The sequence below is a fragment of the Carcharhinus amblyrhynchos genome, chromosome 3 (assembly GCF_965287045.1).
Source record: "Carcharhinus amblyrhynchos chromosome 3, sCarAmb.v2.hapA, whole genome shotgun sequence".
NCBI classification, from domain to species: domain Eukaryota; kingdom Metazoa; phylum Chordata; class Chondrichthyes; order Carcharhiniformes; family Carcharhinidae; genus Carcharhinus; species Carcharhinus amblyrhynchos.
In genome coordinates this window covers 59903837-59929572 of record NC_137326.1, presented here as the reverse complement: position 1 = coordinate 59929572, position 25736 = coordinate 59903837, and the positions used below count along the sequence as shown (strand labels likewise).

Sequence of the window (25736 nt, the reverse complement as noted above, 5' to 3'; positions counted from 1 at the left end):
TTCGAGCTATTATTCAACTATTAAATTGACAAGTAATGTGTAAGGGTTCAGATGCATTAAAGTAAATTATTTAGTGGATAAAGTCTGCTTCTGCCTTCTGCTATATGGGGAATCAGATATGCATGCATGTGGGGGACACTGTGGTTTTACTTCCATGTTGAGTTAATGTCTTGACCTCTGCTTAGCCTTCAAGGTGTATAACATTATGAAGGGCAAAGATATTGTGGATAGGATGGCAGAGGGATCATTTATCAGGGGGCATAGATTTAAGTTAAAGAGTAGGAGGTTTATAGGAGATGTGAAGGAAAACACCTCTGATCCGCATTAAGTGTGCTACCAATGAAACTGGCAAGTCTTTGAATGCTTTGGAAAGGAAAAACAACCAGCCCTTCAAACATCCCTTTGAAAATTTCTCCTCTTACATTCTTATAAAACTGTCAAACGGACAGAATTTTGCCGTGCAAAGTGTCATCTCAGGCTGGAATAGTGGAGGGTAACCAGCCAGCAGTGCTGCCAAGTTTTCCCAAAGTAAATACTTTGCCAAAAAAAGTGAAGAGGCAGGTCCCACAAATCACGCTGGTGAGGTGGGTTCTGAATGAGCCTGCCCCACCAGCAGCTTTAGTTTTTAAAAGATGAGATGCAGATTTAAAGAAACAAAAATGGAACCCCCCACTCCCCATAGCGCCTTGCCCTGGATGTCCCCACTCGCACAAAACGACCACCAGTGCCTGGATATGACCCTGTTCCCCCTGGGGGTTGTAATCTCCTGAATATCTCTAGTTGGTTCTGCTGATCAGGTGAACATTATGAGAGACCTGTCATGATTCAATTCGGCATGTCCTCTTGCCCACATGATTGTGCAGTTTAATGTGGATGGTCTATCAGGCACGAAGACCTGACTGTGATATATAAATGAATGCAAATTGGATTCCCAACTTTTAAAGGAGGGATTCTCGTTACGTCATTAGGAGGCAGGGTCAATCATTTGGGGAATCCTGCTAGCATAAAAGCCTGCATCATTCTCTGTCCCTTCTGCCATTTCCACCCCCTGATAACAGGAGCGGACCCTTCTACCCCAGGGAGTGAAAGTTCTATTAAAGAATGTTGCTTGGGCTGGAGAGTTTCAGCTCTCAAGAGACTGGATAAGCTGGCATTGTTTTCCTTGGATCAGAGAATGTGAGGGAGGTATATAACATTAAGACTGGCATAGATACGGTGGATAGGAAGGAACTTTACTCTTTGGCAGAGAGGTCAATCACAATATATAGATTTAAGTTAAGGAGCTGAAGATTTATAAGAGATAGGAGGAACAGCTTTTCCACTGAGAAGGTAATGGGAATTTGGAACTCACTGCCTGAAAAAGTGAAAACACTTAAAAAGTATTTAGATGAGTATTTGAAATGCCATTGCATTTAAGGCTACAGGCCAATTGCTGGAAAATGGAATTAGAATAGGTGCTTGATGATCAGCCCAGGCACGATAGATTGAAGGGTCTGTTTCACTGCTGTAAACCTCTATGGCTCTATAACCTCAATCCACTTAACATCTCCTAATTGTGTCCAAATAAACACACAGGTTATGAAAAACTGAATCATAAACGATAACATCATTAGAAGCTCATAAAACTGTGAATCAAACAAAGTTAGCCATCCTTCAAGCTATGCAAACAACTGTCTGTCCACACAGTTGGATCTATTAGTTAGTCTTGGAGTTCAACTCATTATCCCCCACCCTTTCATTTGCTTGCAAGTTATTACATCTCTAATTTTTCTCAGTTCTGACGAAATGTCATTGACCTGAAAAACGTTTGCCATTTGGTAAAACAGATGCCTGGTCATCTGTTCAGCCTTTTTCTATAGATACAGTTATCAGGCTTTCTGATCTGGTAGCCTTGCCATTCACTTGCTTCCACTGCTGTTTCAGCCCTGCTGCAGGAGTCTCCAGCTCATGCCTAATTCCCAGAACCAAAACGCCAGTGAATGGGTGCTGCCTTTTAAAAGTCAGAAGTGCAATGTTGGGAAATGGTTCCCAAAGTGATGACAAAATCCAGCTCAGTGTCTTCAGTTGCTGTCAGAGACTCACTATTGTTGTATAGCACCAAATATCAAGGATCACTTTTTCACCCTAATACTAAGGAATTACAGCTCTCCCAAAATGTGACCAAATGTAGAAAGATTACGATGCAGTCCACACCTGAGAGACCGGCACAGTTCACCCATTTTTCTCACCATTGAGACACTTGGGAAAATTCTGCACAATGGGCGGGAATTTAAAGCCTCGCTCGTCCCGAAACCGTAAAATCCTACCTGATGTCAACAGACCTTTTCATGTTCTGCCTCTCGTCTGCTCCAATTCCTGTGGCGGGCGGGGTGGTAAAATTTGGCCAATATGTCTGAAGCAAACTCATTACCAGATATTTATTGATTATACTCCTCTGAGACAGTTGTAAATATCCCTGTGTCCGGGTGGATTTCCTCTGGGTGCTCTGGTTTCCTCCAGTCCAAAGATTAGGTTAGGAAGATTGATCATGCTAAATTGCCCCTTAGTGTCAAAAGATTACCCTTGGTAAATGCATGGGGTTATGAGATAGGGCAGAGGGGAGGATCTGGGTGAGATGCTGTTTTGGAAGATCTGTGCAGACTTGATGGGCTGAATGGCCTCCTTCTGCATTGTAGGGATTGTATGATTCTATAATCCCCCTAATCTACACACTTTGGGACACTAAGAGGCAATTTAGCATGGCCAATCCATCTAATCTGCACATTTTTGGACTGTGGGAGAAAATTGGAGTACATTGAGGAAACCCATGCAGACACAGAGAAAATGTGCAAAATCCACACAGACAGTCACCCAAGGCTGTAATTAAACCCAAGTCACTGGTACTGTGCAGCAGCAGTGCTAACCATTGTGCCACCATGCCTCCCATACCTTGATTACTTCATGCAAGACATCCACTGAGAGCTCATTTTAAAAAACATAATCTATTTGTGAAATCGTGCTACTGAATCAACTGCTCTTTAGTCTCATATTTTAGAATACAGCCAACATCTGTTCAACATTAGTTTGTGATTGATATGCCCATTTAGGCCCTCACAGATTCTCAACTGAGACTTTGAATTAGTTCCTGAAGAGTTAATGCATCATGGTTTGAACTTCTTCAAGCATCTATGTAAATGTTTTATAAAAAAAACTGTTCTGCTATTAGTCATAGTTTTGTCTTGCAATTAGTAAGTCCTTATTGTGTTTATTTGAATTTTGATAGGACTCTTTTTAGGAGTCACCTGAGATTTGTATTTCATCTGGTGTCACACAAGTCAGAATTGGATCAACGTATTACATGCTAGCAGAAACCTCTCTTTTTGAATCCTCCCAATCAAAGGTACAGCCTCCTTCACCTCTGCCTTGAGTCTAACCAAACTTAAGTTGAAGAATGAAGGCCTGACCGAGCAAGTAGACCAACCTTATGAAAGCTATCTAGGTACTGGCACCAACTGAGCACCATTGTCGCAAGTTATCAAACCGCATTTACCCATGCTTTGTGAGGAAGTAGAAGTATTGTGATGTGTTTGGAGATTTAGTCGGCGAATCTCCAACCTCGCCACACCTAATGCAGTTCATTCCAATCCAGAATAGTGTGCAGGTCTAAACATTGGTTTCATGCCTGGCACCAAACAGTTTGGAATCCTCCCAGCACCTTTATAATGATGTGAACTGGATCATGCGAGAAAGGGTGCGAATCCAATTAGCATATTTAAAGTAGCATTCATGCCAGAAAGGGCATGAAGTTTATGAGCAAGTATTTGACTAGATCGTGCAGTGTCAGATCGCATAGAGGGTCATGACGGGGGAAAGCTGGGGGTCATGGTTGTGGGGCATGTGAAGGATCACAACTGGGGGAAATGCCAGCGGTCATGATGGGAGAGCATGTCAGGGTTCAGCTAGAGGACCCATCAGGAGCACCCTGATGCCCTGATGATGGTGAACATGCTGCCGACAAGGGGTGGGGGTGGGGGCAAGTGGAGGGTGCGGGGTCTGATGTCTGTGGTGGATGTGAGGGGGTCTCTCAGTGCACTCTGCTGAGATACTGGGGCTCCGTTGCAACATGGTGACTGAGTGCTTTGCAGTCACTTTCCCCGGCATGTTTAGTTGCTGCCTGCACCAAGCATCCAACTCCCCTACAAAGTATTGAAGTATTGTGGAAAATTCCTGTTTTCTCAACGTTATGACACTTAGGCTGCAATCTTACCGGGAGCTGGTAAGGTTGCAAGCAGCGTGTGAAATCGGGTTTGCAGCCATTTTCACACCGCACACAATGCTACCGGCACTGTTTGACCAGTGGGATCGACTTTGTGCCCAGAAAAGACATGAAGCCAATTTAAATATGAATTATCATTATTTGCATGACATTAACATGTCCCATCCCTTATGGGTTGGTGATTGGCAATGGGCATGCAAGGGGGAAGATTGGCAGGGATGGTTTTGATGGGGGTCATCAGACGGATGTCCAAAGGAAAGTCAGGCAGTTTGCCTTAAGCCTATCAATTGGTGGTTCTGACGTCCATCATTATGAAGTGCTTCAAAAGATTAGTCATGGCACGAATCAGTTCTGGCCTCCCAGACTGCCTGGATCTACTACAGTTCGCCTAATGCCGCAACAGGTCCACAAAAGATGACATCGCCCTAGTCCTACACTCAACGCTGGAACACCTAGATAACAAAGACACCTATGTCAGACCCCTATTTGTTAGCTAAAGCTCAGCTTTCAACACCCATTATTCCTACAAAATTCATTTCCAAACTTCATGTCCTGGGCCTTAGCTCTTCCCTCTGCGGCTGGATCCAAGATTTCTGAACCCACAGACCACAATCAGTAAGGATAGGTAACAACATCTTCTCCACAATTATCTTCAACACCAGTGCCCCACAAGTCTGTGTCCTCAGTCCCTTACTATATTCCTTATATACCTATGACAGTATGGCCAAATTCCCCTCTAACTCGATTTTCAGGTTTGCTGATGATACTACCTTAGTGGGTCAGATCTCAAACAATGATGAGACGGCGTATAGCAAAAGAGATAGAGAATTTGGTGAACTGGTACAACGACAGATATCTCTCCATCAATGTCAGCCAAAACGAAGGAGATAGTCATCGACTTCAGAAAGCATAATGGAAGACATGCCCCTGTCTAGATCAATGGGGATGAAGTGGAAATAGTTGAGAGCTTCAAGCTTCTAAGTGTCCAGATAACCAACTACCTGTCCTGGTCCCTCCAGCCGATGCTATAATTAAGAAAGCCCATCGCCCCCTGTACTTTCTCAGGAGACTAAGGAAATTTGGCATCTCTGCTATGACACTCACTAACCTTTACATTTGTACCATAGAAAGCATTCTTTCTGGTTTGTCAAAGACTGCAAGAAACTCCAAAGGGTCATGAACAAAGCTCAGTCGATCACTCAAACCAGCTTCCTATCCATTGACTCTGTCTATACTTCCCACTACCTCGGAAAAACAGCCAGCATAATCAAGGACCCCAAGCACCCCAGATATACTGTCTTCCACCTCCTTCCATCAGGAAAAAGATACAAGTACAGACTGACTCAAAAACAACTTCTACCCTGTTATCATCAGACTTTTGAATGGACCTACCTCATATTAAGGTGATCCTTCTGTACACCCTAGCTATGACTATAACACAACATTCTGCACCCTCTCCTTCTCTATGTACGGTATGCTTTGTCTGTACAGCATGTAAGAAACAATATTTATACTTTCCACTGTTTACTAATACATATGAGAACAATTAATCAAATCGGTGCCCTGATGCCGGGAACCTATGTTGCCATGGGGGGTGGGAAGCGTTACACTCCCACCGCTGATGTGGGACGCGGCAGGAACTTTCCCAGTTCACTGAAAGATGAGGACACCTGTACAAAAGCGCCCCAAACAGTCTGCAGCTGGCTTGACTGGTGAGCTTAGGTTCCACCCTCACGAAAATTGGTGAGAAAACAGAGTGTCATAAAATTGCATTTTCAAACTTGCCCAAAAAACTGTACGAAATTCTCCAATTTTCCCTTTCAGTACTTAAGCAGCAGTCTTTCCAGCTCGATCTGCTGGTTGATCAGCAAGGCAAGCCTGTAAGATAGGGTGTGACACTAAAAATCAGGATTGTGCCTGGCTTTTCACCTCTCGTGACCTCATCAACACTGATTTGAAAGCAAAATCAACTTCGTACCCTTTAATATTAATGACGTTATGTAATTATCATTTGTGATTCACTTGGACTTACCCCCTCGCGGTCGAGGTTCTCATGGGCGAGAATCACATATGGTCCTTAGCAATGGGGACCTGATGTAATGGCCTTACTGCCAGATCAGAGGCCATTGAAGCACTTTGGGTGGTTGATATCAGGGTTGGGTAGTGCTGGTTGGACAGTGCCAGGCTGACAGTGCTCACTTGGCACCCTGGCAATGGCATTGCCAGGGAGGCAGTGCCTGAGGGAGATAGGTCCATGATGGGAGAGCCGGGAATGGGGACTCTGCAGAGAGGGGGGTTGATTGCGGTGGGGACAGTGAACAGCACTGGGGGACGATGTCCAGAAAGGAGAGACTGGCACAGAGAGGAAGATCAGCGGCAGGTCCCGGTGTGTTCAGGAGTCATTCCCTCCCCTCACTGACATCGAATACAGGGGTGTCTGTACAGTGGTGCCCCAAGAACTCAGCAACCTGCATCCCCGGTGAGATTAGGCTCCACCCCCCCCACTAGGGGGTATCCTGGCTCTCTGAAAACTTGTCCAAAGAATTGGCACAATTCTCTCCTATTTTCGCACTCCTTCGGCACTTGGGAATTTTTTTCATACAATTCCACCCTTTGAATTTTTTTTGTAAGATTCCATCCTAAGAAATTTTGGGGGAAAATTCTGCCCTTAGTTTTTTTTTGGGAAAATTCAACCTTAATCTACTTATGCATTCTAAACCAAACTAAATTACCGAAGCAAAGTAATAAATTGCATACGTATGAAGAGACTTGCTCGTGATCTTGAAAAAGGACAATCAAAGTGAGTAATTGAATATGTGAAAAGTTGAAACAAAAGATCTCCTTTAGCACTACTCAAGCAGGTTAACATGCTTCTCCAGTGTCAAACATGTGTAGAAGGGCAGCTTGAAAGATCAACTGAAATTATGCATAACAACTCTATGCTGCCATTGATTGGAACTTCTTCCAAAAGTTCAGTCTGGAAACAGCCTGAAAGGAGGCAGAGGGGATATATTGATTTTATACCACAATTATCATCTTTCAACCTTGCATTTAAGGCAATGCTGTCTCCCTCTACAGTTGATGTTGGGTCTGCCACTTCACTGAAAATATTATTAAAAGTAAACAGTCTGTTTTTGACGTATCTGGAACTGCTCCAGATATTGGGGAAAATCACATGGAGACAGCAGACATTAAGGAAGCAGAATGGTGAAGATACAATTGCAACTTTCTAACAAGTATGTATGTGTAAGATCTTGCTAAAGGGACTATTTTATCATCTTGTTTATGACACTGGAGCAAATATTACTCATCTGCAGTTGCTTTTGTTGCTCAGTCTGCTCCACAAATACAGATTTTTGTATGTCAAAAAAAGAAGAAAAAAGGAAGGACATTGATCAAATGCTGTTCTGAGGCTGGAAGGCACAAAGCCAACTGGAGTTAAACTAGAAGTCAAGACTGATGTAACTTTACATACTATTAGATGGAAAAGTCACCTAACTATTTGAAGAACTATTTTTACATTTAGAAAAAGCATTGGTTCTGCCTTTCTCCATTAGTATGATAACTTCACCAATTCAATCAGTGATGTATGAGTACTAGGAATTTCTTTATCTCAATAACGCCTTTTTCTGTAAGCCTGCTGTTAAGCTCTAAAATTTACAGGTCTCTTGTGCTACAGTTTTTAATGGTATACAATATCTGGATTTGGTTCAGTGATTTGGATGAAGTCCAACAATTTTACAGGAGTCAGCCAAGGTTTCAAGGACCACAGTTCATTTGATTAGAATCTCAACTTATTATTATGCATTTTACTAATTATGTTTCCTTTAATTTGACAGCATTTGTCCAGTAGACACAGCATACAGCAAAGTACTGCACAGGTAAGTTCCAGGAAGCCCAAAAAGATCATCACTGATGTTTATTAAATGTGATTATCCTTTAAGATAATTTGCTGCTGACAATTTAATATCATGAAGAAAATCTAAAATGTAAGCATTGTTATATTTGAGAATAAATACTGAAAGTATCTCAAGAATAGCATTTTCACTGTTAATCTCCTGTCTTTCATTTACAAATTCAATATCAGAAATAATTGTCTTACAAAGTCTGGATGATTGTACATTAGAACATGGGGTGCGACCTTACCTGATCGCCACACCGGTCGCCTCACCGGCAGCCCTAGCCCCCCCCCCAGAAGGCTGAATACACCAGCCTCTGTACTCCCACCCCGATGGTCAGCCTTGATTGCTGACCTCCCTCCTGTTGTCACTCAGCCTGAATGCAGACTGGCAGCATGACACTACACCACCACCACCCTCCACACCCACCCCCCCCAACCCACCAAAATCAGGCCCTGCCCCAATTAGGCCCCACCCCTTGGGCACTGCCTGGTGGCAAGTGCTTCCGGGCATTGGCACATTGCCCCTTGGGCAAAACGGCACAGTGGGATGGGAGAGTCACCCCCTATGTTTCCTACTGAAGATCTTTCATTTTGCTCAAAATCAGATTGGTGTCACTATCAATCAGTCGTTAGCCACGATAAACAAGCATTTGTACAAATATCAATACTATTTAAATCCCTACTGCTGTCTTTGTCTAACTGCTTTTCTTTTTTTTTGTGTGTTATATCCTGTGCTGGAGAATAGATCCCTAAAGATACCCCAGCATCTTTGTTAAAAACCAGACATGATATTTATCTGTGGGGTTATCATATAAGAACTAGACCATGTTCTAATTTAGTGTCCCTATAGACATTTCCAAGCATATCTAAATCAGGAGCAGGAAATTTAGCTGACCTACTGCTCTTTTCCAACCTGATCAAATGCTCTTCTGAGGTTGGCAGGCACAACGCCAACTGGAGTTAAACTCGAAGTCAGGATTGATGTAACTTTACATATTATAGGTAGAAAAGTCACCTAACTATTTGAAGAACGTATTTTTACATCTGTTTACAAAAAGCATTGGTTCTGTCTTTCTTTATTAGTATGAAAACTGCACCAATTCAATCAGTGATGTATGAGTACTAGGAATTTCTTTATCTCAATAATGCCTCTTTCTTTAAGCCTGCTGCTGAGACCATTTTGCAGAATTTCTAACTGCAACATCTGTTGAAATTGGTGATCACAATGTAGATCAGGAATTGACCTCAAGACTTTCTGGTCTAAGTATCTCGGTTATAGAAATGCCTTACAAACTAAGCCACTTGTGGTGCTTATTGCAAGAAGTCTGATTCCATTTGTAAAATTTTGCCATGATGATCATATTACATGTATGAACGGAATATGATTTTGAACACTGATATTTACAAAAAGAAACACAAACAGAAAATGCTCAGCGTGTCTGACAGAGCAGAGACTGATCAGAGACTTGAACTCTGGACACTCAGGTGGAAAGCCTGATGCTCCACTCAAAGAAGCCAAGAGAGGATTTTCATGTCATAACCAAACAATAGGCATAGATAGTTTACTCCTTTACACATGATAAATGTCCAGTGGGTTATCGAGGTAGGCTGAGTCCCTAAGTAAGGGGCCATCAACAATGAAAAACGTTTTGAGACAGCTGATGCAGAACATCAATCTATTGTGGACTTGCCCTTCCACCTTGAATTCCTCCTTCTGTTTTCTCTTATCCAGTTCCCCTGGCTTGTCACAACACAACCCCATTCTTCCCCTACCATGGCCACTGTCCCTTGTTGTTCAGTTTTGGTCCCACTGAGCACTGATTTCAGTTCTCTTATGAACACATCCTGCTATCCTGTCTTTGCCATTATTAACACTGTTCAGTGCCTAATGGTGCCATTAGCAGCCCCTTTGTCTCATGTCCTTGACATCTTTGTCAACCTCTGCTTAGCCCTGACCTATCACTGACTTCACATTCTACCCCACCCCTTCTCCAAGTACATAATTCATTATATTTCTATCCCTTTTCAGTTCTGTAGCATTGTAATATTAGTTTCTGAGTTAAATCCCTAACTCAGCCTGTCACGTTAAGATCAATCGTGAGAAAATAATCTAAATAGATAATCATTGTAGCTTCTGGTAAATTTCTGATTCCAGGTCAGAAGTACTCAGCAAATTTCTATTTTTGTTTGTTTGTTTTGTATTTTTAATGAAGTATGATGCTTTTAAGTCTAATATCTAAAAAACAAAATGGAAAAGAACAAACAAAAATATCCCTCACTGCCATACTCCTCGAGCCGCATCTATGCCAACCTGTGCTATCTCATGCCCCCCCCCCACTTATCCCACCCATGCCCTTCTACCACTCTCCCCGATCTTTCATGCTCCCTATGCTAACTCATGTCCCTATGCCTGTCCCATGGCACTCATACCCCTGTGCCCCCATTATCTCCATGGCCCTTTATGGTGCTGTGCCAACTTACTGCTGGCTCATGCCTGCTTATGACCCCCAACACCCTTTGCCTATAACCCCTCCATGCAAACTCACCTGGTATCCTTTGACAATCCTTTCTCAACTTTGATTGTTCCTTGACAGCTTAGAAGTTATATGACAACTGACTGTTCTTTGACAGTTCCTTGATAGCTTGACAGTAACAAAGAGTTTGTGCATTTTTTTTCACACAATCATTTTTATATTTAACACTCCCAAAGGGCACATTTCCTCTCACAATGGGTACCATATCTCCCAAAGATGTCCTGGGACCAAGTCTAAAAAAAACCTTACTCTCCAAAGAGGTACACTGGCTTAATAAACTAATCAGCCAAGTTCAGACCTCCTCTTATCTCAGTTAATTGACACGTCCCAGGTTTCAAAATCCAGGTCTATCAAAACTCCACAGATGGCTGGTGATTTAAATGGCCAGATTCCTTTGTAAACCTCGTGTGAACACTTGCCTAGTCACCCTTCCAAAATACAAAGTACTGTATTCAGCGGCGGGACTTTGAATTTCCAGCCATATTCTAGATTTTTGCCATAATAGAGCGTCTCTATGTAGTGAAAAGCTGGCTCTGGTTCCTCTGAAGGAAGGTGCATTCAATTAATTGCACAAAATCTAGTTGTTTTGAATTCAAAATTGATGTTCTGTCTCAGATTTGAGAAATACAGGTATATGCTCAACATGGCGAATGAAATTTAATTTTGGTGGTGGAGGGTGGGTATTTAATGTGCCGCTGGGACTCCCACCTCCTCCTATCTCCCTCTGTTAAGTCTGAGACAGGGAAGCCCATGGATGGCTTTCTCGCCCTGCCACAGCTGATGCCCATAAGTGAGTGAGGCCCACAAGTGGGAAATTAATGGCCATTTAGTGGAATGGGGAGAATAAGATTAGAAGAATTAGCTTGATGGTGGCACAGACAATAGACCAAAGAGCATCTTTTTGTGCTGCAAAACTCTCTGACTCTAAGGGCTTCACCCCATCACCGCTGGTGTTAGCTCAGTGATGGCTAGGTGGGCTCATGATATAGGATGCATGGACCCGAACAGGTGCCGGAATGTAGCGACTAGGGAAATTTCACAGTAACTTCATTGCAGTGTTAATGTAAGCCTTACCTGTGACTCATAAATAAACTTTAAAAAAAAGCTCATGTGAGGTTGCTTGCAGAATCCCAGGGAAGGTCTGTCACTCAAAGGCACTCAGTGCCTGATCTAGGACCCGTCATTGGAAATGAGGAACCCACTGTGCTTTTGTTGACTCCCTTCCCCTGCACCTTCAGCTGACTCCCACCCTGCAAACTCCTTCCTGCCATCATTGACCTCCATCTTGGGATCTGGCAACAATACTGGTCTTAGGTGGGTGTTTTACCAGCAACATCCACTGCCCCTCCGGTGCCATTCAATAGAGCTGCCAGTTCCTGGGTGGGGCTTCTGTCTCCTGTCCTTGATTCCAGGAATGCCCCACACTGACCAGTTAAGTGCTGAGTTGCACTTTATACAGCGGGCCTCCTCTTAAAGAGGCAATGCATGGCTCTCACTGCTCTACAGCCAATGGATGAGATAACCATTGCCTCCATTAAATAGCCAGTGTTTTTGTTATATTAATTAATAAATAAGTGCATGAATATTGGAGAACGTCAATCAGTCCCGCTCCACTGCTCTTCTAGAGTTTTGCAAAATTTTCCTTTTCACATGTATACCCAAATGCTGTGCAACAGTTGAGGACATTTACTGTTGTTCTATTGTATTTTTGAGAAATGTAACCTTTTTCCTTCTTTTTGAAACAGACAGATACCATGAAACACCGACACGGTGACACATGTCGAATTCCTGTTCCCCACCACCTTTTCCTGAATATGAAGAGCTTTACCTACCACACCATTGGAGAGGATACAGACATCTTCTTTTCTCTTTATGACATGCGAGAGGGCAAGCAGATCAGGTAGGAGCTTGAGAGATGATGAACTCAGCCAGCAATTGTGGGCTGTTCAGGAAAACATTTTACATGTTTTGAATTTCACATTTCTAGGCTACCAAAATCTGACTAGAGTGAGGCAACTGTTGATCTAAATGGCCAGCTACCCACTTCCCACCCTTGCAAAAATGATGCGTGCCTTATTTGTGAAACAGGATTCCATGACTTTTTGAACAGTTCAATTATTTTCGTCATGGCAGAAAGGCTGTACACTCTGGTAAATATCTAGGCTATGGTTTCCGCTGTGCATTTGTATTTTCACAGGTTGTCATTCACAGCCTGCCTCCCTGTTACAAATCAACACTTCTATAATAATGCTTGTTACAGCCTCCTCATTTCATAGCAAGAATTAAGCAATTGAGAGCGAGGTGTTGTGACCCCTTTGCCAAACCAAACTGTTTTCACCATAAAAAATAGAAAGATTTCAGGAAAGCTAATCTGCCACACTATTATTTCCCTAACTTGTGTTAATGAGAGCAGCAGATCAAGCATGATTCCGGGGGCGGGTGAAGTTCGGAAAATGGCATTCTCCGTTCACCTCGGGCGGGATTGTACGAATTTCAGGTGGACGTGCTGGTAAAATTCCGCCCTCTGAGTCAGTACAAAGCATGAGATGAGTGGTTCAGATGTGAGAACGTTAGAAGCAGTTTGTTAGCCTGGATGAGAACACACCTGATGACAAAGTTCATAAAGATTACAGGAATTCTTACGTGCAGATAAAACTCAATTTTAGTGATAACCCCACCAACGCTCAGTGTTGCATTCTTGCATTCTCCCAGCCCATATGTATCATTCATTGATAAAGTTACAGGCAGCGCAAGTCTAGCTGTGTATTTCTTCAGTATATAAATTAACTTTAGCAGTATATAAATTAGCTAGCTAGGAAACTTAAAACAATTGTTTATTATTTATACAATTGTCATAATTTTCAACAGGTTTGGAGAAAAGCATTTTTTGATAGAAAACAAGAAGAATGCTTACAGAAAATGGTTACAGTTACAAAAGGACATGAAGCTTTTGTCAGGGGAGAATCTGAATTCCCATTTGAATTTATTGGTGACTATCTTGTAATGCTAAATTCTAGTTATGCCTTCCCATTAGAGGAAACGTTCTCTCTGTATCCATTCTATCAAAACCTTACTTATTTTAAAGACTTCTGTGAGGTCATCCCTCAGCTTTGTTTTTTCAAGAAAGCAGAGGGGTGACTTTAGAAGTCATTTTTTGTCTTGACATGCTTTGCCATGCCTTCTGGTATTGTTCTTGTAAATCTTCTCTGCACTCCCTCCAATGCCTCTATCTCCTTTTCATAATACAATGACCAGAACTGCACACAGTACTCCAATCTGACCAAGGTTTGATATAGGTTTAGCGTAACTGCTGTACTATTCGCCTATTTTAACTTGCCTCTCACCACTTCTTTTGGGCAAGTGAGAAATTCTGATGATTGAACTGTAAACATAAAAGGGATATAAAACAGAGTCACATCAAACTGAGACTGAAATTCCATGCAGTCTGATAAACTGTGGAAATATATATGCAGTTGGTGTGAACTTTAATGTATTGATTTATGTCCTGTTGATCAGTGCACTTGATTGGGGTCACACTTTGCTGTTTGCATGCTTTGCAGCTTCTGCTGTTTATAATGCTACCTCATGGCACAATAACTCATAACCTCAGTCCTCACTGTGTGTTTTATGTACACAACTAATTTAGATAGCAAGAAAAGGTGCCTTCTACAAGACAGAAAGATAACAGTAATAGGTAAGTCATTTAAGTTTGGGAAAACTTATTTTTCAGGCATGGCACGATCACAGTGTAGTGAAGGATGATAAATCATGTATAACGGGTCCGGTCTATCCTTGAAATGCAGGACTGCAGGGTTACTTAATGGCTATTTCAACTCCTGGTAACTGAGCAAAATGGAAAGAAGATACAAAAGGAACAGCTTTAGTCATTAATTCCCATATATAAAGATGGTTCCTTGCTCATAACAGTCAATGAGTAGCATGTAAAAAAGCAAAATGTTTCTAGGCCCATTTTATCAGCCATCCTTGGGAAATAAAAAAGTTTGAAGATTTTGCAAAAAAAAGCGATATTCCCACCTAGCAATCTGCCTCATCAACCAACAAATTATGTTTGATTCCATTTTGTTTGGTTTCCATTTAAAATATGCAGGTTAGATGAAGTGAAAGATTCTTACCTCCTTTCACAAAAATAGAGGACAGGATTTTTCAGCACAACCCATCGGCTAGAGTGTCTTATTTCTGAAATTAGGCTTCAAATAATTCAGCAGATAATCCTGAAGTTTGAATCTTGACTGACACTGCTGTTCAATCTCCAGCAGCATGACAAAGGCAGGCTTTTCCAGGAAACCTGCCGTGAAACACACCGCAGTAGAGATGGTTCACTATTGGCCAGCAGCATCATATGTCCTTATGGATCACCTCAGCTTACGGCTGTACCTCAGCTATGGCCTGCTGTGACTTGGCCATGGTCCACAGAGACTTCGCTATACTTTGCCACCCATGGTAATCATTTCCTGCTCCACGCTTTCCACTGTGGATGCCATTCTTGCAGTGTTGACCTGGCAGCCACGCTGTGCCAATGCCATCTTCTGCACTTGAAGACTGTGGGACTTCTTCCAACAGCCTCACAGTTACTGTAGTGTTGCTGACAGAAACTGTCAACTGACTGGTACTGGGGTAATGGTCTCGGAGGATTCCTTGGGCCCTTCCTCTGAAGTTTGCTCCAAACTGTCATGCAGTGTCTTGGCGGGAGAAGCGGGGGAGGGGGCATCGGAGTTATTTCCTCCAACAAAGAACGTAAGAAATAGGAGCAGGAGTAGGCCATCTAGCCCTTCGAGCCTGCCCTGCCATTCAATAAGATCATGGCTGATCTGAAGTGGATCAGTTCCACTTTCCTGCTTTCTCCCCATAACCCTTACACAAAGGACACAAGGTTGAGCGGAAGGGAAGGACAGATATCTGGGCAGCATGCCACTTACTTGACATATGTCGTACGAATGAAGGATTGGCAGATGCTCACTTCTGTGTCACAGACCAACCTGCCTGTTCTGTCCTTTTCCCCCTCTGGAGCCAGGACTCTCTCCTCAAAGAGATACCCACCCACTGTCTTCTCCCACTCCTGGCGATTATGGCCCATCTTCTGCTGTGGGGACAGAAGGAGGATTGAAACCCTGATGGCTGGAAGGGCATGGCGTGTCAGACGGTCGGTTGTGGGGACAGTTGGGTGGGGTCTGTCAGGCAGTGCTACAACAGGCAGGGGTTGTGATGGGGCGTCCAGAGGCGTTGGAGGCAGGTGCTACAGGGTCAGGTGCTGGAAGGCCATGGGGTGTCTAGGGGTATATGGACATTACAGGTGCAACATATGGGACCGATGCCAAGACAGGATGGACACTCTTGCTGCCTGAATGAGGTCATTAACTTTCTTGCAGCACTGCTGGTCCTATGTGCCAGTGCACTGACGCTGATTACCATCGCCTCCCAGACCACGTTGCTGTTCTGATACCTTGCTCGTCGCCTGTCTGGAGGGAACATAAGAAATAGGAGCAGGAGTAGACCATCTAGCCCTTTGAGCCTGCCCCGCCATTCAATAAGATCATGGCTGATCTGTCGTGGCTCAGTTCCACATTCCCGCCCTCTCCCCATAACCCTTAATCCCCTCTCTTATCAAAAACCCATCAACCCGCGTCTTAAAAATATTTAGCGAGGTAGCCTCCACCACTTCAACGGGCAGAGAATTCCAGAGATTCACCACCCTTTGAGTGAAGAAATTCTTCCTCAACTCCGTTCTAAACCGTCCCCCCTTTATCTTGAGGCTGTGCCCCCTAGTCCTACTGTCCTTTCTGAGCGGGAAGAGTCTCTCCACCTCTATCCTATCCATCCCATTCTTCATCTTATACGTCTCAATGAGATCTCCCCTCATTCTTCTAAACGCTAATGAGTACAAGCCCAGTTTATTCAGCCTCTCCTCATAGCTCAACCCCCTCAACTCCGGCATCAGCCTAGTAAACCTCCTCTGCACTCCTTCCAAGGCCAAAATATCCTTGCATAAGTACGGCGCCCAAAACTGCACACAGTACTCCAGCTGCGGCCTCACCAATGCCCTATACAGCCGCAGCAAGACCTCCCTACTTTTATATTCAATCCCCCTCGCTATGAAGGCCAGCATCCCATTCGCCTTCCTGACCACCTGCTGCACCTGCAAGCTGGGTTTTTGCGACTCATGCGCAAGGACCCCGAGGTCCCTCTGCACTGTCACCTGCTGCAGTTTTTCGCCACGTAAGTAATAATCCTTCCTACCATTATTCCTACCAAAGTGGACCACCTCGCACTTGCCAACATTAAATTCCATTTGCCATTTCCTGGCCCATTCGCCCAGCCTATCTAGATCCTTCTGTAGACTCTCCACACCCTCCGCACAATTTGCCGTTCCACCAATCTTGGTGTCATCAGCAAATTTCGACACCATACACTTGGTTCCCTCCTCCAGATCATCTATATAAATGCTAAATAGTTGAGGCTCCAGCACCGACCCCTGGGGCACTCCACCAGTCACCAACTGCCAATCCGAATAGCACCCATTGACCCCCACTCTCTGCCTCCTATTTGACAACCAATCCTCTATCCACGCTAACACCCTACCCCCAACTCCATGTCCCCTGACCTTCTGCAATAACCTCTTGTGAGGTACCTTGTCAAATGCCTTCTGAAAATCAAGAAAGACCACGTCCACCGGCTCTCCTCTCTCCACTGCCCTAGACACATCCTCATAGAACTCCAGTAAATTTGTCAGACACGACTTCCCTTTAACGAACCCGTGCTGCGTCTGCTCTATCAAGCAATTCCCCTCAAGATGCCTCGCTATTTCCTCCTTGATGACGGATTCTAACATTTTACCTACAACAGACGTTAAACTAACCGGCCTATAATTCCCTGCCTTTTGCCTGGCACCCTTCTTAAACAATGGCGTAAAATTAGCCGTTTTCCAATCTTCTAGCACTTCCCCGGAATCCAGCGACGTCTGGAAAATAACCACCAAGGCATCCACTATCACCTCCGCCATTTCTTTCAGAACCCTCGGATACATTCCATCTGGTCCTGGGGACTTGTCCACAGTCAGCCCCTCCAGTCTGTCGAGGACCGCCTCTCTAGTAACAGTAATGTCATTGAGACCCTCTAGTCCTACCACCTTTCCATCTGTAACACCCGGCAAATTATTCACGTCCTCCTCCGTGAAGACAGAAACAAAAAAGTTATTCAAGACCTCAGCCATATCCCCATCCCCTACCACTAAGTCCCCCTTCTCATCCTCTAAGGGTCCAACGTTCACCCTAGCCAGCCTCTTCTTTTTTATATATTTATAAAAACTCTTGCTATCCTTTTTTATATTAAGCGCTAGCCCAGCTTCATAGCTTCTCCTACCCTTCTTTATCAACTTCTTTGTCAATCTTTGTTGACATTTAAACCTCTCCCAATCCTCTTCTCGCCCACTACTCTTAGCTACTCTAAACGCCTCCGCTTTTAATTTAACACTTTGCTTCACCTCCTTTGTTATCCACGGCTTATTACCTCTCCTCCTACGGTCCTTTTTGACCATCGGAATAAATTTCTGCTGAGCACCAAGAAAGATCTCCTTAAAGATCCTCCACTGCTCCTCAGCAGACCTACCTTCCAAGACCTACCTACCTACCAGTCCACATTCACCAATTCTTCTCTCATCCTACCGTACTCCCCTCTGTTCAAACAAAGGACGCGTGTCCGGGAACCCACTTTCTCCTCCTCCATCTGCACCAGAAACTCCACCATACAATGATCACTCTCCCCAAGAGGATCCTTCACCGCAAGGTCCCTAATTCCACCCGCCTCATTACATAACACCAGATCCAAGATAGCTCGCTCCCTCGTCGGCTCCAACACACACTGTTCAAGGAAACTATCCCGGCAGCATTCCAAGAATTCTTCCTCGAGCCCACCGCGTCCAACATGGGTCGACCAATCAATATGTAGATTGAAATCCCCCATAATTACGGCCGTCCCATTCCTGCACGCCGCACTTATTTGCGCGTTAACAGCCCGCCCCATCTCCAGATCATTATTCGGGGGCCTATAGACGACACCCACCAGCGTCTTCCTCCCTTTGCTGTTCCTAATCTCTACCCACAACGATTCCACGTTCTGCTCTTTGGTTCCTATATCATCCCTTGCTACCACCCTGATGCTATCCTTAATCAGCAGAGCTACGCGCCCCCCCCTTTTTCCTCCCGCCTATCCTTCCTAAACACTTGATACCCCTGGACATTCAGCTCCCAGTCCCTGTCACCTTGCAGCCACATCTCTGTAATGGCCACCAGATCATATCCATTTGTGCTGATCTGCGCCACCAGCTCATCCACTTTATTCCGAATGCTTCGTGCATTCAGATAAAGTGCCTTCATCCCAGCCTTCACCTGGACCCTATTTGCCGGAACGCCACCAACCATACTCACGCCCCCTACTTCCTTTATTATTGGGACATCCTCGGCCTCTACCCTTACCTGTACCCTCTCCTTAACTTTAGGCCTCGTAACGTCACCTACCCTCGCACCCTCCCCCCCCAATTAGTTTAAAGCCCTGTCTACAGTCCTCTTTACACGATTCGCCAGGACTCTGGTCCCAGCACGGTTCAGACCAATCCCATCCCACCTGAACAGGTCCCACCTACCCCAATACTGATGCCAATGCCCCATAAATGCAAACCCATTCCTTCCACACCAATCCCTGAGCCACCCATTCACTTCCTTAATCCTATCAACCCTACACCCGTCTGCACTCGGTTCAGGCAGTAGCCCAGAGATAACCACCTTGTCGGTTCTACTTTTTAATTCCATTCCCAGCTTTTCATACTCCCTCCCCAGATCCTCACTTCGCATTTTGCCTACGTCGTTGGCACCCACATGTACCACAACGACCCGAATCTCACCCTCCCACTCCAGGTTCCTCTGCAGCCCAGATGCGACATCCTGGACCCGAGCACCAGGCAGACAGCACATCCTTCTGTGCACTTTGTCATTGTGACAAAGGACAGTGTCAATACCCTTCACCCCACTATCCCCAATTACTACTACGTTCCTTTTCACCTTTTCTTTGCCTATGCCCTGCTGCATCACTGTACCGTGTACAGTTTGCTCACCGACCTCACCTCCCTCGTTCTCGTCCAGACTGGAAGCAAGAACCTCAAACCTGTTCTGCAGATTGAGAGGCTGAGGCATCCGCTCCCCACCCTCCTTCCTCCTCTCCCCACCCCCCTTCCTCCTCTCAGCAGCCCCCTCTTGTTGCTGACCCTTAGAATTAGCCAGTCCAGGGGGGATGGATGTCACTTGTACCCCATTGACAATGGCACCCTCTCTCCCCCTGATGACCCCCAGTGTCTGTAGCTCAGAGGCCAGCTCATCTACCTTGAGCTGGAGCTCCTCCAGCAACCTGCACTTACTGCAGACATGGTCACTGGGAAGGACCCTGGGGTCCACCAGTTCCCACATCATACAGAAACAACACATCACATGCCCCTCCATTATTCACTGTAGTAGTATTGAAAATTTCCACACGAACTTACCTGGCCCTTTCTCTCGCCAGCCCTTTTGATCTTAAGCCCTAGTAGCTCACTCTGCTTCCCTCTCACTCCGCTGCCCGCTCCGACACTGCCCGCTGTCTATACCAGGCCTCCTGTTAAACCTGGCGCTGATTTAAAGCCTGCTCCCCCACAACTCCCTTCTAACCACTCCCTCAGAATTCTTAAAGCGGTAAATACAAAAAGCCCGCAAAAATGCTTTTAAATGATTTAAACAGTTCTACAAGGTAAGTTCTTACTACAAAGTGCTTTAAACTTATTTAAACAGGTTTTTAACAGGTAATTTCTTATCTGGCTCTCTGCTCCTTCTCGTCTGCTCCAGCAAACAATGGAAGGCTTCACCGTGTGACCACCTGATAATTAAAGCCTGCTGCCCCACAACTCAACAAGAATGTGCCTCTTTTCCCCTCCACTGCACTTAGTAGATGATCCCAGCCTTCCCTTGGTAAACCTTAGATTAATTCTTTGAGATGCCATTCTTCTGGTATCACTGCCTATGTGTCCATCGTTAAAGCTTATATGGAACACTCCTTTGTTAAGAAAATACAGCTGCAGGCAGTTTGGGCAAGTCATGCACCCGGAAGTTCCATTCCACCACAAATCACTGGAGGCTACTTTGTGGCAATAAGTGGGGGAGGCAAGGGTACTGATGGGGTGGGGGGGAGGATGGTGGGTGGAAAGGGGAGAACTCTGCAGGGGTGCTGATTGGGGAGGGGGGAGTGGGGTGAATTCTGCAGGGGTGGTGGTGGGGGGATTTGTAGGGATGGTGATGGAGGTGGACTCTGCAGGGATGGTGATCGGGGAGAGGGGGGAATGTTGCACGGATGGTGATTGGGGACGGGGGAGCACTGCTGGTATGCTGATGGGAGGAGCTCTATAGGGGAAGTGATTAGGGAGTGGGGGAGTGGTGCTCAAGGGGATCTCTGCAGGGGTGGTGGTTGAGGAGGAGGGGGGCAGGGGGGAACTCAGCAGGCAGAGGCGATCAGCGGCTTGATGGGGGTGGGGCCTGATGTCTATGGAAGAGTTGGTGGAGGTGGGGTCGATATGCGTGGCAGGGATGGCAGGAAATCTCCCATTATACTGAGAGATTAGGGCACATGACCAGTAGCGCCCCTTGAGCTCAATAGCTGGCTTCTCCCTCCACACCACCACCTTCCCCCCTCCACCCCCCGCCCCTGCCCAACTCCTCCAGGTGACTCATCTGATGAAGGAGCAGCGCTCCAAACACTTGTAATTCCAAATAACCCTGTTGGACTTTAACCTAGTATTGAAAGTCTTCTTACTGTGCCTACCTAATCCATCACCGGCATCTTCACATCGTCTTTATTTGCACTAAGTGCCATAAGGTTGCATTTTTAAACTCGCCCAAAAGACAAATGTGAAACTCTCCAGTTTTCTTGGTCATTTGGCACTTAGGTATTTTTTCATAAGATCACATCCTAAGTGTCAAAAAAGTCTGAAAGCGGAAGGAATCGCTCCACAATTCAATCGTTAAAACACTTAGTACAATGAAAAATCCTCAGCGCAGTTCTTGACGGTGTGGAAGTTTCAAGCGTGTGATTCACCCAAACTGTCCCCAGTTAAGCAGCATTAAGTGGGGGTACGCACAACCACATACTCGGTGGTCAATGCCCATGTATTGGCGCGGAGGATAAACAGCCATTGCCAAGGAAATAGAATGACTTCATTTGGGCAGCAAGGATGAGTGTCCATTCTGTTGTGACATCAGTCCAGTCTGCATGAAGAGCCTCTCCCTGATGCCTTGCAGCTTACCAGCACCTCTCCCCCTTGCACCTTTCTCCAACTACTTTAGGCCCTGCCTGCCTAGGCACAGCCCCAACATACCCTGGCCTTTTCAGCCATCAGTGTTTAAATTCCTCATGCAGTCTCTGCAGGAGAATAAAGCCCATAACAGGAGATAAAGGGCCAAGAGCAGATGTGGGGTTCCCAAGCTTCTCGTCCTCACTGCCTTTGAGGAGCAGACCGTGGAACTGTTGGGGAAGCTGAGGGATAGAATCAAAACCGGCAGCCAGTTCGGGGTGTGCCACAGAAATGAGGAGCCATGAATCCTTCTTTATTATGACTTATCCCAAGAAAGCTGCAATTTGTCCATAAACGTGCCACTCCTTTGCACCTAGCCCTGTGTCTCGTGTTGGAGGAGACAAACCAGATGAGGCAGAGCCCTTGGAAGTCGGCATGCCCCCTGCTGCCACTGCAGAGGTTTGGGCAATACCTCAGAGAGAGACTCCCGTGACACCTCCGAGGAAAGCACCCACAAGACAGCAGATCCACCAGTGCAGATATGGTCACTATGGTGGGACAAATTACTGGTAAGGCATCTGGGGCACTTTCTGATAAACATCACATAGCTGTTGGTGCACATCAGGTGGAGGTAGGCATGTCCAAGGCATCGGGCACACAGAGTTCTCCGAGAACCAAGAAATCAGCTGACCCCCAGCTAGCCGCCAGTCCGCTGGGATCTGTTATCCTAAAGCTGTTGGAAATGCCGAAGCAGAGCTGAGGATTGCAGGAGGGACTGTCAGCAACACCACAGCAACTGCAAGGCTGTTTGAAGGAATCCCACAGCCTTCAGTTGGAAGAGATGGTGCCAGCATTGCATCGTACCCAGCCCAATACTCCAAGGATGGCGACTGCAGTGGAAAGCCAGGGGAAGAAATGGTCACCATGGGTGACGGGGTCTAAGGCATGACTGAGTCTCAGAGGACCAGGGCCACGTCAGCATGCTGTAGATGCAGCGGGCCTTGGCTACTTACCTCAAGAACTTGGCCTAATCTCAGAAGGCTACCGATGAGGAGCTCCAGAGCTTCACCCAGTGTCAGAGCTCTATCAGGGGATCCAGAGCTTGGGCTGGTCCCAGATCTCCAAGGCCGAGGGCTTACAGAGTTTGGTCCAGACTAAGAGGGGCCGCGCTGAGACTTGCACACTACGAGTTTAGGCCTCCAGAGATTAGGCCTATGCAGTTAGGCCTCCAGGACTGGCAGAGCCAGGTGATGCCAAGGCCTCTGGAAGTCACTCCAGATGCCCTGGCATCTTATGGAATGTCTCAGGGCCAATGAGCACTTCATGGGAGGAGGAAGCGCTGGACCCCACGCTGGAGACTTCCACCCAAGAGACTCAGACAGACCAAGACCTTCTGAATTCCCCCTTCTTGCCACTGGTGCATTTCACGGGCAGTGGGATAACAAGGCAGCATGGCTGCATCTGCAATGCCCATAAGTTGGCCGGGGCCCTCCATGTCCCAGCCCCTCAGGGGAATCCCGCCAAGACCATCACAGGCCACAGGGAATGGAACATAGCTGACTGCCTCCAACTCTGATGTTCATCCTGAGAACACACCAATAGATGTAGCGGTAAAGAGCACAGGTGAAGGCACACAGTAGTTAGAGTTTTATTAACTGACATTTAAAGCACTATTCAATTTTATTGCACCTACAGCTGTGACTGATCGGTTTGTGATTCACATCCCATAGAGATGACTGCACCCCAACCGTATGCATAAAGGTGAAGAGCTTTGTGCTGTGTGAGACACGCCTCAGCCCACTGAGTCTGCGAATCCCATTCCCCAGCACTATGCCAGATCCCTGACTGCTGTAGTAATCCAAGCTTTCAAACAATGCAGCTGTAGCAGTGGGTGCCCTATAGATGCACAGTCTCATGCAGTCTGGCACCCACTGGACCCTCAAACTACCGTCGCCCCCCCCCCGCCCATTCATAGGCCATTGGGCCAGACGATGGTGACACCAAACCCTTAGCAGATGTGGGCCCTGGCATTACTGCACAGTCAGAGAACAGGTAGGACTCAGACATATGTGGCAGCAGGGCTGCTCAGAGCATGCCGCATAGCAAGTCATTATCACCCTTTTGCCTGGACCAGTAACTCACTAACACAGACAACCCAGGCCCATCACCCTGGTATGATGACAATTGGACCCATGTAAGCGAAGTGTGGACAAGCAGATGTTGGCCTGCTCCTCCCCATGTTCCTCCTCCTCCTCCAGTATGTCTCACCACTGTTGCACCAGTTGTGGAGTGCACAGCAGACCATGATGATGTGGGAGATTCTAAGTGAGCTGTATTGGAGGACCCCACCAGAGCGATCCAGGCAGCACAACCACATCATTATTAGGCCGATACACTGATCAACAATGGACAAGGTGGCAGCGTGGCCCTCATTGTATTGGATCTCTGCCTTTGTTTCAGGCCTCCACAATGACGTCGTCAGCCAAGACCTCAGTGGATAGTCCTGGTCCCCCACTAGCCATCCCAGCAGCTTGGGCTGGTCCTCAAAGAGGTCAGGGATGTCAGAGCTCAGCAAGATGGAGCTATCATGGATGCATGATGTTCAGGCGGTGGTCACACACTATCTGAACCTTCAGGGAGTGGAATCCCTTACTGTTCATGTACCGGACTCCATAATGGAATGGGGTATACATGATGACATGCGTGCCATTGATGGCCCCTCTGCACATGGGGTATCCCATTGATGGCAACAAAGCCTGCAGCCTGGGCGTCTTGCTGAGATTGGCCATATCAAAGTTGAAGTAGGTGCCTGCCCAAGTATACAGGGCATCTGTAACCTCATGGACGCATTTGTGTGTGGAGGACTGGATGATGTTGCAGAGATCCCCACTGCTGGCTTCGAAAGATCCAATTGCGTAGAAGTTGAGGGCCACCATTACCTTCACAGTCAGTGGGAGCCGGTGTCCTCCTGTCCCTCAAGGTGCCAGGAGGGAAAGCGTATGACACAGGTGCTGTACTGTCTCCCTGCCGAGATGCAGCCAGCGGTGGTGCACGGCATCTGTCAGCCATTTGAAGGGCACACATATCCCCCCTGTAGCATTCGGTCCCCATATGCAAGGTACTCTGTCCCTTCCCTGGGGCCGAAGGGCACTCACCTGTTCCCCCTATCAGCACCCCCCTCTCCTTCTGATGCAGCCTCTGTGCTGGCCTTGCCACGGCTGCATGTCTTCCTCCTCCACATCCGCAAGTGTCACGTCCAGCTTAAGGGTTGCTTCATGAAATCTATGTTATCTATGGGGTTGGGGTGAGAAGGAGAGAGAGTCAGCTAGGAAAGTTATCCAGTTCTGGTTCCTCACTGCCTCCCAACATGAGTCTGAACGCTGGCAACCAATACCATTGCCATGTGCCACCTCAGTGGACTCCCGACTGCTGCATCATCATTGCCATAGTGGACATGAGGGGCATGTGGGTCTGTGAGGTGTCCCCATTGGGAACTCCAGCATCATAGACATATGTGCACGCCCTGTGCAGTGGTTTCCAGGAATGGCTAGCAGTTCAGACAGGCGAGGGAGGGGATAGCCTTATGACTATCACAATATGAGTTCCCATCAAAGGCAACACTGCAAAGTCCATGCAATATAGGAGCTGTGTTAACAACACTTGCTGAACTCCCTTGATGTTGCTTATTAATGTTAGTGAGGCTTGGGGTGAATGTCAGCCATC

At 46.1% G+C, this 25736-nt stretch overlaps 1 protein-coding gene across 5 annotated transcripts in view; it reads left to right on the top strand.

The window, feature by feature from the left end:
• Nucleotides 1-25736, top strand: part of dock3 (dedicator of cytokinesis 3) — a 965674-nt gene that overhangs the window by 424741 nt on the left and 515197 nt on the right. For all 5 annotated transcript variants that reach the window (XM_080184500.1, XM_080184509.1, XM_080184492.1 and 2 more), the window contains exons 8-9: nt 8095-8136; nt 12436-12590. In XM_080184500.1, the coding sequence (XP_080040626.1) occupies nt 8095-8136; nt 12436-12590 (197 nt within the window). The remainder of the gene's footprint in view (nt 1-8094; nt 8137-12435; nt 12591-25736) is intronic.